The sequence below is a fragment of the Cyphomyrmex costatus genome, unplaced genomic scaffold, assembly GCF_001594065.2.
Source record: "Cyphomyrmex costatus isolate MS0001 unplaced genomic scaffold, Ccosl1.0 scaffold640, whole genome shotgun sequence".
Lineage (NCBI taxonomy): Eukaryota > Metazoa > Arthropoda > Insecta > Hymenoptera > Formicidae > Cyphomyrmex > Cyphomyrmex costatus.
In genome coordinates, this window is record NW_017280201.1 from 37247 (window position 1) to 51611 (window position 14365).

At 32.2% G+C, this 14365-nt stretch overlaps 1 protein-coding gene across 2 annotated transcripts in view; it reads right to left on the reverse strand.

The window, feature by feature from the left end:
• The window catches only part of LOC108779928 (nephrin), a 320256-nt gene that overhangs the window by 26382 nt on the left and 279509 nt on the right, over nt 1–14365 (reverse strand). For both annotated transcript variants that reach the window (XM_018547494.1, XM_018547495.1), the window contains exon 10: nt 8974–9104. In XM_018547494.1, the coding sequence (XP_018402996.1) occupies nt 8974–9104 (131 nt within the window). The remainder of the gene's footprint in view (nt 1–8973; nt 9105–14365) is intronic.

Here is a 14365-nt window from a genome sequence, read left to right on the forward strand (position 1 = left end):
ATATATATATATATATATATATATTGATCTGGAAATAATTTTTGATTGGGTTATTAAAATAATTATGTAAAAATTTCAAGTATAACGAGTAACGCTGCAAAAAGTTTTGATATTTTTTCAATCAGTTTGAATGTTTTAAAAATTATTTTGACAGAATCTAAACAAAATTATTTTTAGATCTATACTGTTGGAATGTTAAATTTAATACATTTTACATGTTCCAAATAATCCACCCCAATTTTTTCGTTAATTTAACAAAAAATGAATTAGAAAGTGATACAGATATTATGTAAAAAAATTACTGCATAAAAGGTGATACTGACGTATAATTTGTAAGCAAATTGTGCAGATAGCATATTTTTTCAGAATAATTAACTTTATGATTTAAATTATGTATTTTATTCATCTTAGAATTTATGTTTTAAAATACATTAAGAAATGTGGAATATCAATTTATCACAAAATCTTTAAATAGCATAATCATATTAACAATCAAATATGTTAAACATTCAACAAGGTCGTGAATGAACCGTTTCCGCATAATTAACAAATGTTTTTAACTATGTGTCTGTAGCAAAATTTTTAAATACTTTTAAAAGATCATCCTTTCAGTACAGAATTTGAAATATATAATATTTCTCAGAGAAAACTTGTATCTATAAATAAATGTGCCTAAATAGTAGAAAAAAATTGTAGAAAACAAGACAATTTTACCGTATTTTTCCGTTCGAATTTTCATCGTATTTTCGTCGATGCAACGAAGTCCGTTGGTATCGAATTATTTCCAACGTTGGACAAAGTCTCAAATTCCCAAAATACGCATGACGACGTTAATTGACGGAGATTCGATTTTCATTCGGTCATCGCAAAACACGAAATGCCGTCTCTATAATATGATATAATGATGTTATATCATAGCACGCTATGTAATGCATGCCGCAACGCTAACATAATAATCATGTCCCATCGATTTCGAATTTATGTTCCACTCGATCGGATCCTTTATGTGGTATCAGTAACACACTGTAACGAAATTTCACGAAATATCAAATAAAGCGAGAGACGAAATAACCGATTGTGAACAGTACCAGCGACAATATCAAGCAATGATATTTGAACGAGAAAGTAAGAATGTTTAAACGTTTAAGAGTGATTTATTAAATCGATTCAGATTTTTATCGTGATTTTGCTATTCTTGATAAATTTTTTTTCCCCATTGCGTAAACAAGCCCTAGAAAATATTTAACGACAATATTATTGAAAGTATCGAGTGCACGAGATATTCCTGTATTTGTAGTCAACAACGTTAAATTAGAAAAGAAACATTAAACAAACAAGCTCTTATATCAGCGTAATCATGCGTGCGTTATTTTGTGCCTGGAAACAAAGCGAAATCGGTCAGCGCGCGGTTTCAAAGGCGCGTTCAAATATTTGTTTGCAATTCCCTCTCGCTTTCAATTTCCAGACGAAATGGCAGCAACTGCGAACCGATTCGCGAATGAATCGTCACTGTTCGCCCGGATGATGCTTGTCTACCTGCACGATTCGGTTCCGTGCGCGATTCCAGCTCACGCGAAACATCTTGCTCACGCAGCGGAAAAAATATTCTTGCCCGTAGTTTTGCCTCTACTTGTTTTGTCACGTTTTTTTTTATCTATGCGAGTTAAAGAAGTTTTTGCTACGCGGTTGTTGCTAAAGAGATTGACTTAAAGCAACGTGACAAGGCAAATTCAAATAACCCTTCAATGCCATATATTATTTTGTGCAACGAGTGCAATATACTGTGCTATGAATGGTATGACACACTCAATCCAACTTTAATTGCTGTAATTTTCAGAAAAATAAATATATTATTACGAAGCAACCGTTTTGTCGCGGAGCCACACAGCCCTAACAAATAAATACATTATAACAATTATTTTAATCAAACGCCACACATTAAAGAATACAATGGTATTTATTGTCAGATTGATGAGCATTATTGTCAGATATCTGTATTAGTTAAATTTTTAGATACTTCAGCAAAATCATTCTTTTTGTATGCTATAACAAGAGTTGCATTGAATCGATTACATCTATTCTATATTTAATATCATCCTGCAATTTGCAGCTAGCGATAATAAATAGTAAAAAAAAAAAACAAATTAGAATGTTTTTTAGCAAAAGATAAATAATTTAATAAACAATAAAGATAAATATAAATAATTTTCGCATTCCTATTTCTTTTTAAATATCTTTTATAATTTTACTATTGTTTGATAGTGATTTGTACTTAAATTATTAAAGACCGGAAGAATGATAAATAATTTAAGATGATCGCCCTACAGTACAATTTAAAGAGAGAGAGAGAGAGCAAACATCCGGATAAATATCGTGTTCCCCGATTTTTGACGTCGATCAAATCCAGATTAATTTTGAATCTTTGATAAGGATGCGGCTATAGAATGAGCCTTGTCATTCGTGAACGAGTTGCCGCAATTTTTGTCCAATAGTAAACAGTGCGTCGCGTGCATACACACATACTCGCGCGCGTGTTATCCGTTCACAATAAAATGTTCGTCGTACGGACGTTTTTACGGATTGGTAAACCAACGGCGGCCGGTGATTCGTGGGCAATTTATCGGTTCGGTTCGACGAACAGAACGGGAGGTGTGACAACGGGGTGCTCGTAAATTTACAATAATTTCGACGAGAGTGCACACCGACGCTCGCGCGGTCGCACGAATGGCTGCAGACATTCCAAATTATCCTTGCTCTAAAATTCCATTCGAATGGCGGTGAACTTACTCGATCCGCCCCGTCGCCGCCGCCGAAAATTCACCGCATCGGGCTCTTAAATTCTTCGCGAGAGCTTGAACATCGGTAATAATTTTACCGAGCAGGAAAATGCAACGAAGTAAATCAAAGTTGGCACTTGAAAGCGCAATGAAGTAAAAAAAAAAATAAGAGAGATACTAAAGCATTCGGCTTACAGTTCTTTTCATATAAATTATTTTCTTCATTTCTACAGAAGAAAGTTTTCTTATGAATATTTTTTATATTATAAAGTATTTTAAACGAGAGAAAAAGAGAGAAAAGAAGCTGCAAGAGCATCTCCAAAATATCTTCAATTTCGTTCCTTTTTGTATGAAATACTGTCCAATTAAAAGTTTCTTTCTAGGATTCACGGCAGGAGAAGTCTTGATGCTGTTTGAATGATACCGAGTACCATCTTCGATTTTCTCGCGCGATTCACCACATCATTTATCCGAGACGTGCAACCTCACACTTTTCGTCGTTGTCGTCTCCGTTCTCGGCGTGCGGCACCGAGCCGATAAATAATTCGCGAAATTTCGCCCGGAATTCTCTGGAGTCGCGTTACGGCATTCCTGCCCCTTTAAGGAAAAATTTTCGTCCCCTCGGGCGGCGCACGCGACTATCCAAGGGAGAAAATCGTCCTGTAAGCGCGCGCACGAGAGGAGCGACGATCCCCCTCCTTTATGCCGTGAGGACCTTCGTCCTGCCTCTTACAAATTTAAAGAGGACAGTCAACGTTCTTCCTTTCGCGCCCGTCTTTTCGCTTAAATATGCAACAGCGTCGCGCTGCTGGAACCGAGACAAACGATCCGCGAAATTGTCCGAAGCAAACAGTATGCAAAAGAAAGAGGCGAAGGAAAAGAGAAGAAGAAAGAGAAAGAGAGAAAGAAAAAAATGACTCGAGGGAACTATTCCCTGTATCCAAGACAGCGTCTATTTTTATTTGTTATGTCTTTACTTGCGTTAAAATCAATTACATTATGTGTCTTAAGTGATTAAGATCTGCGTAAAAACGCACACACAATGCGTTAAGCTACAATGAGATTTTAAGGCGTTAAACTTTATTTTTAAGCCTTAAGTTGTAAGAAATTGACCAATCACAGTCGAATGTGTGGAAAACGATCAATTATGATTGATCGATTTTTACGGTTTAAAGCTCAAAGCTTAAATTGTACGCCTTTAAAATCTCATTGTAGACGCCGCTTAATGACATCATTTTTAAAATAACTCTTTCTTCTGAAAATCTTCTAAGAAAAAACTTAGAAATTTATATTAAGTTAAGATTTATTAATTCGTCTCTTCAAAGAAGACGTTATATGTATACAATATATAATATAATACGCGCGCTCCTGTCAAATCTTCTCTTTCACTTTACATATCATTTTTTTATGTTATCGTTTTATTATTTACTTGCGGAAAGAAAAAAATAAAGTATTGAAGAGAAGAAAGGAGAATAAGTATGAATAAGGATTTTAAGTGCAGGATAATTATGAAAAATGTATTAGGCTATAGAGTGGGGCTATTCCGTCAGTTAAAATTTACGACAGCAAACACTCTTTGCAGTGATGTGCTTACAATCATGATTGCTTCTTAAGTGAACAAGCATAATTTTCAAATGTTTAATATTACAAAAACATAAACTTTTAATATTGCGAAAACGTAAACATTATCCCTAGAAATGAATGGAAAAGTCCCGTTCTATGTTATTAGATAAAGTATACGAGATTATGAAGATAAAGAAAAATACTACTATTTTTGCGTGAAAATTGTGCAGTAGCAAAGTAATTATTAACATTAGTATAAATTAGTATAAATAGTGTAAGGAGTAAAATTATAATACAATGGTTGTGATATGTTAAGATAAATAGCATTCGTAGATATAGATTTATTCTCGAATCTCTTCTGAAGTAAAAACTCATTCCAAAAGACTGAAAATTGAGCCAATCTTGAAAAAAGAGTGAAAATATTTTCATTCTTGAACAAAAGTTCAAGGCAGATTTTTACTCTTTATTTCTTTGGAATAAATCTCACTCCCATAAAGAGTGAAAATATTTTTACTTTTTTTCAAGACTGGTTCAATTTTCAGTCTTTTAGAACGAGATTTCATTCCAGACGATGTGAGAGCAGATCAAAGTGATACATTGGTAGTAACATATTGAGAGTAGATTCTAGTTAGATAGACAATAATTATTTAGTATGAACGAATATGTGGTTAAGTAAAACTGAATCTTGGAATATAAAACTAAAATAATAAAACATCACCGTTCATGCACAAGAAAAATATCTCATTTTAAAATTACATAGTGCTGAAATAAATTGAAATAACTACTTTCTTTTAACTTTTTATATGCTGAATTTATACTCAATTAAAACAACGAAGGCGAAGAACGCCGTTAGAAATTCCGTTGTAATCTCGCTGGGTAATTCCTAGAAAATATTTGCACGTTACTCGATTTGCATTATTTATTCGCAATGTACACGAATGGGAGCGATTGTTGTGATTTGACGGAAAGATATTACGTTGATTCTGTGAATCTATTTGGAGTATTGGTTTGCTCATTGAGACGAAGATAGCGCGTCGTATTTAGTTTCATCGAAGCTAACAAAGGATTGTTATTGACTCGAGTCGGCGATGCAGTTTTCATGGAACATCACAATTTGCGCGCGACATAGCATTGCTTGATATACTTATAGAACGCCAAGGATGTTACGAGCGAATCGAGGAAACGCTCGTAGGATCGATAGTCTCCAGAGAGTGAAGAAAGAGAGAGAGAGAGAGAGAGAAAGAGCAGGGAAAATGATGAAAGACGTAATCCTGTTCAAGAGGCTTAACTTAAAAATCCGACGATACTTGACCGAAGATAAAGAGAATCTTGCACGATGTGCTTTTGACGATTGTCTCCACGGGAAAAAGAATATATCGCTTGTATGTCGAAAGGTGAAAGAATCAGAACTTTTCTCCGCTTACGTTGTTATCGCGTTTAAAGTGCCTAGATAAAATGGGAGAAGAATTGGATACATTCTAATGTTCCAACGCGAATGATCGTTCACGTGAAACGACGCGAGACGATGAAGACTGACGTAATCCTGCACGGAGATACTCAAAGTTACACAAGTGCGAGGTTTTCTAGAGGCTAGACTCGCAGGAAAATTCGAGACATGTTTTCCTCCGCAGTTTCCTCGGAGACTAATCCGAGAGTAAATCGTCTCGTGCCGGGGCGCCTTCAAATCTGATTAATTGCGTCGCGCCACAGCGAAGCAGCGTCCCTTTGATTATGCGGGAGCTAAAGATCTTTCCACGCTAACTTCGGCAATTCGTTTTCTGGCAAATGACATTTTCGTACTCGCTTATAACGCATAAAATATCGCTTTAACTTGTTTCAGTTCAAAACAATACTTCGATATTTGATTTTTAAGTAGAATTTTTTTGTTTAACTTTTGATTTATTTTTTGAGAGAGCTTTCTAACAAAGAAACTTAGTCTTCTCTAAATTTCTTGGAGTGAAATTTTATTTTAATAGAGTTAAAATACTATACCTATTGAAAAAATTTGTACTATTATTATAAATAAAAGTGGCAAATTTTCATTCTCTTGGAATGAGATTTACTTAAAAAAAGGAGCGAGATTTCTTTTCTTTGGAATGAATCTTACTTAAAAAAAATCGAATGAAAAAATCTACCATTCTAATTCAAGAGTGCTTTCACTTTTTTTCATAAATGGTACGAGTAATTTCATTCTTTTTTGCAGTGAGATTTTACTCCAAAAGTTTTAAAAAATAAAAGAGACTTTAATTTTCTAAGAATTTTCGGAGTCGGCTGATTAAAAAATTCACATTTCAAATAAACAATCTAATTATTATGAAACTCGGTTCATGTGATAGTTGAATTTAAATGTAGCCTGAAAATTGATTTATTCGAGTTGTATAAAAAATCTACAAAAATGTACTTTTAAAATAAATACATATTCGGATATTGAAAAGAGAGATAAAGCGAAGATTCTGAGTGCAAAAATGCAAACAGGTGTAAACAAGTTTATTGTCAAGTAACCTTCAATGGAAGATCTAGTGCCACAGGGCACAATCAAAGTTTGGAAATCAATTTAGATATGGTATCAGCACCGTTTACGTAACTTTAATGAACTTCAAATAAATCGAAACTGGAAACTTGATGGTGCCTTGCAATTAAAAATTCCTTAAAATCGAATTTTATGATAATCAAATTATAAACATTCTATCCGCAAATATTGAATCTACCACTTCGAAATTTTTATAATACAATTTTAACCGAAAAGCATTAGTAAATTACTCTACAGACCAAGTTTCATTGAAAATCGAACGAGCAGTTTACAAAATAAAAGAGGATGGTCGCAAATGGAGCTGCCCATCAATAAAGAATTAATTCAACAAATATGAAATGCGAAGGAATTGTTGAATCCCGATCTCGGATAATTCAGCGATATTTTAGCATCTGTTAAATTTTCGAAAATCCATCTTTTTTACGATACTGCCTTTGTCGATAACGTAATTACAATCTGAATAACGTCACATTGCAGTTTTTAATATTTCAAATTTTTTATATTTGTTTTTAGTAGTGCGGAAATGCCATCCAGTCCACGCGCGATCGTTTCAGCGTTGCGCAATGATTCGCGTAATTCATTTCGACTAATGCTGCATGCATCGAATAGTGCCGTAGGCAGACGAACGCAATGTTAATGCCGGACGGAATAGGCGTACTAATTAGGGGATATTTCATTAGGACCCGCGTAAATAGCTGGTAAAATCGGTCGTCCCTGAAATTCCGCCCCGTGGCCGTTTGCAGTGGTTAAATATATGTCTGTATGTACATGAGTTCGTTTACCTCACCACTTTTGTCTCTTTGAAACTAATGGAATTGAAAGGTCGATATTAATAATAATCGAAATTTTCCTGGTGACAGGAGTCGACGCGATGCACCGTTTTATAAATAATATTGTCTAACATTACACGGCGCGATAATTAATCATGCACATAGTTAAAATTAAGTATCTGTCTGCAACAACTAGAAAGAAAAAGCAAGATTAAAATCTGTGACATCCAAAAATTAATGTTTCTCCTCGTTTACGAAAATGAAGGGGGGAAAATTAAAGATTTTGTATTATATAATGTAGATAAAATATAAAAGTTTAGCTCTTGTTTTCACATGTACGACTCATTCAACGAAAACTTTTCACATTTAAATTATTGCTATATTTTTGTATACTTTCAATTTTAATAAAGTAATCATTTACAATAGTGCTTATATTGCAAACCATCGGTAAGATCATTTGGAGAGAAATAACATCATTATACAACAACGAGATGTATATTGTGCAATTTAGGATAGGTTAAAGCAGGTCATGCTGGAAGTGTTCAACCAATGCCCTGCAGGTCAATTACAACTAACCCAGATAACCTTTGATAACGATTCGACTGATTTCTCTACGATCTATATCTTCTGTCTAAAACTAATCTCGTTCAGATAATTATGCGAGAATAAACTTTAAACGAACATAAAGACAATCCAACTATTAATAAAAGTCGTCAAAATTACTTCAATGATAGAATTCATGTTACTGAAAAAAAATTAGGACTCTTCTATATACAATAACATCTTATATATCTTATAGTGCAATTTGGACCATCTTCAACGCAAATTATATTAATTTCGAACTAATATACTTTTAACAATAAAATGTGTTTCTCATACTTTAAATGATTACGAAGTTCTCAGTTTTCTCGATGTCCATAAGTATAAATTAATATTTAAAACGATCCCAGAGTATGTAAAAGCTATAATACAAAGCAATAATGAACCAAATATAATAAGGTAACCACGTCAATATAATAAATTCATATTAAGGTTTTTGTATAATATAGCTCCCTAATTAAAATCTAAGTTTTAACCACGTTTCGATTACCGTTATCGAAAAACAGCGATTGAATCATATTACTCATTCATATTTCGTGTATCACATACGCAATTAGAATTCAGTCTATATTTATGTCGATATACGAATGGCACTCTGTTGACTGCGGAATATTTGCGCATCGTTTTCACCTCATCATTAAACATTCGATTTATGGCGAAAACCACATATTGGTGGTCCCAATTTGCAAAAAAAAAAAAATAAAAGTGAATGAGTGGTCGATGCAGCGCCTACCTCATGGAACCAGGTCAGTTTGTACGATCTGGGATTCGCCCTGACGTTGCACTCAAAGTAAACATCGGAGCCTTCCTTGATGTTCTTCGGATTCAGAGTGGAACCTATCTTGAGACTGGCGATGGGCGCAACTGCAATCAGAATTGAAAATTGAATGTTGCATAAAAAATGACATTATCTTCTAAAAATTCTTACACAAAAAAATGATATATCTACATATTAACAATGTATTAGTGGATAACAGTCTAATTGTAAATAATATTAATATAATAATTAAGTAACAGTGTTAATGAAATAAATTAAACTTTGTTTGTTTCATTAATACTAATTGAATTAACAAGATTACTTTCAGTTGGACTACTGTTGGCTAATATTGTTAATACACTGTTAAATTCCTAATATCAAATTATACCTAATCTGAATATTTTAAATTATTTACAGGTCACCATTGCTCCTATTCTCAATATGTTAAATTAATTAAAATAATAGAGTTAAACAGTTTAATTCAAGAAATGTATTAATTTCACTCAAATTAGTTTATTATTTAAATGCATATACATTGATAATACTTTGTTTATTTTGAAATTCACACACAGCAATTCAATTATAGAAACGGTTTGATTAAAAAAAAATGGTTGGTTTTTTAAAATACTGTTTGAATAAAACAATACTGTGTTTTGAATAAAAATAATATATTTTGAGACATTCCGAAGATAAAAAAATAACAAAATATTATTTAACTTAAGAAATTAACTTAAATTTAATATTTAATAGTATATACAATATCATTTTGTATAATAGAAAAATAAATATTTTTACTATCTTATTAAAAAATTTACACGTTTTCAATTATATTATTTCATGTTATTTTGTAATGTAATACCTTTAAATAGAGGAAATTACTAAAAATAATATTTCTCTGGTTAAAGACAGATTTCAATTTCCATTGAAGAAAAATGTACACATTTTTATAGAAATCAAAATTTCAAAATATATTTTTACATTCGAGCAACAGCGATATGAATGGTTTCAAAAATTTTTTTTATGTTTAGACAAAAATACACATTAAATACATTCCGCGCAATATTCGGACGAGATCGTGAAAAAAGCTAAACGCCGCCGGTGTATCGAAGCGTGACATCATCGGTAATTTATAAACGTCGCTTTGACAACGTTATTTATGAACCGATGGATAGGATAGCAATGCACGACAGAATAATATTGCGGATATTAACGGGCTGGACTTTAATGAAATCTGCATTTTCGGCAGTGGAGTCAAAGCGGAAACGCGTCACGTTAGCTCGGAATTTTATCGCGCGTGATTTTCTCGTATAATGAAAATCGCGATTGATCACTATGTCAATTCTGGTATGAATGTGTGTATGTGTGTGTAGAGAGTTTCTGTGTAGAGTTAATTTGCGAATAATGATGATAATGATAAAGGACGATGATTAGAGACCAGAATTTCATTTCGCTAACAATCGAATGCGCGTTTTGATAAAAAAAACACTCGAATTTTACATTTATTTAAATAAAAATAACTGATTTTAATAAATTAATGAACAATTGCAACAAAGGAATAAATAAAAAATATATTAAAATAATTACGAATTATTTCTATAACAATAAATTTTATTATTAATTCCGTAATACATTTAATAATTATTTATAGTCATTTTATCAAGAAAGAATGTAAAACTTTTGCAGTAACTCTTGAATCTATTTTAATTAATTGTAATTATGCATATATCACCAATAAATGATATAAACGAGAATTATTCGATGCTTCCATTTAATATAAACGCACGAAATTTCTTTGAAGGCTGCTTTTAAATTTATTACAGTTAGCTCATACAAAATTATACAATAAATTTTGGAGCTAATTTAATAACACGATCATGTAGATTGTTCGATCTTTTCATCTGACAATAAATGTGTAATCTTGTTAATGGTTTTTAAAGTTAATTAATTATAGTTTTGTGACAAATGAAACAACCAATAACTTCATTCACGTAGTATGACAATATTATAGCATCACAAATAGAATCTCGATGTTCAATGAAGAAGAAATGAGATACAGAAGGCTTTTGAAATAGGATTATGTGTCCATAAGGCTGTTTAAATAATAAATCAAAGCAAACTAATTTAAAGCTTCCTTCTAATGGCATGAGGGAAATGTAAACGAATACGGTGCTCAGCACGGAACACAGCTATTAATAATGACACTTTGATCAAAGCATTGAAATTTCCGTCAGTGATATCTTCGATGTAACATAATTAGATGGCATAATTATAATATGCACGTGTACACAAAATGGCGCACAAAATGTCCTGCCATTTAATAATCCAATTTTCCAGGTTTTGATAATTAATTCTCTATACTAATTCTGTATAAATTTTATTAAAACTGAATGTGTTATAAAGCAAATGGTATGACATTATGTACATACGCCACTCTGTATATATACTCCTATTTGTAAATCATTTAATTAACGATAATTAATAACAAATTTTGTTACGCGCGACATCATGAATTTCTTCTTGTATTGAGTTTGGCTATTTACTGCCAGGAGGAGAAACGATCGTTGTTCCAGATACCTTGTGTGCGACCGGAATATTTGTATCAATGCAATCGCGTATAACTACAATTACAAACGTCGCGTACGGATGGCGCATTGCCATCGAGCGTAGCGTTGCGAGATAGTAATTGCATGTTGATTCAATCTATTCTCGTAACACACGGGGAAACGGCCAATGAGAATCGCGAGAGTGCTTCTCGATAAACAAAGTGGCATTGATTTCCGTTGGGTGACGATCGTTTCGCGTGAAATCGAACGGACGAGCGGAAAACGGTATGCACACCTCCCACCAGCTTTCTCTCGCAATATTTTTCTTCGATTTCCCGTGTAGCGTCGATTCGAAACGAAACGAGGAAAAAATTATTATTTCTTCCGAGTGAATGCGAGCGACTTTTAATTAACGTGACTTTAATAAAAACGCAGGTTATATTGAACATCGTGAAAATCGGCGGTCCAGCGCTCTCGCACCAGAGAAAACACAAAGCTCTTCCGCCAGAGAAATCAGTCAGAGAGAATACGAGTAGTTCTTTCAGCTACCTTTTCCCGCCGTCTAAAATAATTGAAGAGAAACATGTCAGATGATTTTACTGGTTTGTATCAACCTCTTAATTGAACGGCAGCTAGGAACTGCAGATTGAAATAAAACGTTGGAAAATTTAACGGAAGAAAATGTGGAAAATGAAAAATAAAATAAAATAGAGATCATATGACTTTTTGTATATACCATTTTTCCATCACAATTAACGAAATAAAATATTGTTAATCGTCACCATTTATGATACCCTAAATAAATAGCATTACAAACGCATCAAAAAGAGTCTAATTATAGCTACCAAATGTTGAGTGAAATAGTTTCAACCAAATGTTAAGATACTATAATTAAAACATAATTTTACCTTCATAAATATTTTTTTAAGTAAAATTATATTAATACACTCTAAATAATATCAGCGTGGGTTTAATATTTCTGGTGTAGATTTAATACCCATGTAGGTGTCTATCATTCTCACTGTGTTGGTATTAATATTAATATCAACACTCGTGTCGATTTAAAACTCTGCATTGAAAAAAGAATTTGATGATAGCTACCAAATGTTCAGTGAAATAATGCTAATTAAATATTTGGTTAATATAATTTTACCTTTATAAATATTTAATAAATATTATCGTTAATACCTTTTGGTAACATTTATTAAATATTTGTAAAGTATAATAGAATGTTTAGTTATATTAACAAAATAGTATTTACATAACTAATACGAATACAAAGCCTATAACAGTCTAACTGGATCTTAGTTGTTTATATATAATTTCGCGTGAATTTATATACTGATATATGTAGTCTTTCTAAACTGCGCGCCGAGAACAATTGTCGGTTTTGAAACGCAACTCTAATAAACTATCGCAGTACTATCACGAATTAAATTGTTTAACAATTTAATAATTAATGCTCTTTTGACATCTTTATATCGATGTTAAAATCTGAAAATAATAATTTTTCTTATTGCGAAAAATATTACCTCGGCCGGAAGTAGTATTTAATTAGCATTATTTTACCGCTATCACCAAACTCTTTTTTCACTGTGATGTTTATATTAATACCATGATGGCGTGCATTTAAAAAACCCATGGTATTAAATCTATATTATATTGGTGTTAACATTAGTACCACAGTGATAATTGTATAGACACTGCTACTGTTTAGAGAGTATTACCAATGGTAAATATTTATAAGGGCAAAATTATGTTTGATTGTATTACCTGAATATTTAGTTGAAATTATTTCACTCAACATTTAATGACTGTAACCAGATTCTTTTTTTTTCAGTGTACTCTGTATATCTTAAAAAATATACATATGAATTTAAAATCAAAAGCGGTTTATAATTCTTACCGTGTTGATGTTAATAATACAAATATGATGTGAATTGAAGCTTATATCGTTTTTAATTCATACCTTGGTGTTAAACTACTCTATATTTTTTAGAATGTAGAATAAAAAATTATGTTTGAGTAAAGAAATGAATATCACGTTATAGAATGAAACCGTCTATAATTTTCCAAATAGTTTCCGTCGTTAATCGCACAATCGCGGAGGATTCTATTTCAACTCGTTTGTTCGTCAGGGTTTGAATTGGTCTCGCGTACTTAGTTAGTTTCCACGCCGTCGCGAATCTGCGCGCGGAAACGGAAGACGCGGGGAATGGAAGTAAGTAGCGAGACGCGACGGGAGAAGATCGTCGACGGAGTGGAAAACACGACTTATAACAGAACCTGCTTGATAAATTCGCGGAATATAATGCGCCGGGTAATTATGCAACGTGGAGCCTAATTTTACGTTTTACGTCAAATATATGGATTGACTGCACTATAAAATTAAAATTGTGTTATATTTGTAAAATCTTTAGAAAGCTTAAAATAAATCAATGTAAAAGTGAATAAAGGAAGATCAATAAAGGAATATAATCTTTAAAGATAAATACGAAAATAGAAAGTGTCAATTTTAAAATTTTATAAAAAGAGCCAATACATTTTTTACCTTTATCGGATATAAAAAGATAAAACTATTCTTTCGATAAATTTTTACTTCTATACTGAATCTAAACGGTATTTTTAATTATTGGAATACATCACTGTGCCTATATAATCAGGAGACGCTGTAGTGTCACCGGCCATGTTCAAAAAACTACTAGTTAATTTAAATTTAAAAGATTAATAAAAGACACTACAAGTATATATAAATATATATATATATATATATATGTATATATATAATATATCTCTGCAAGATCTTTTATATATATAATATTCGC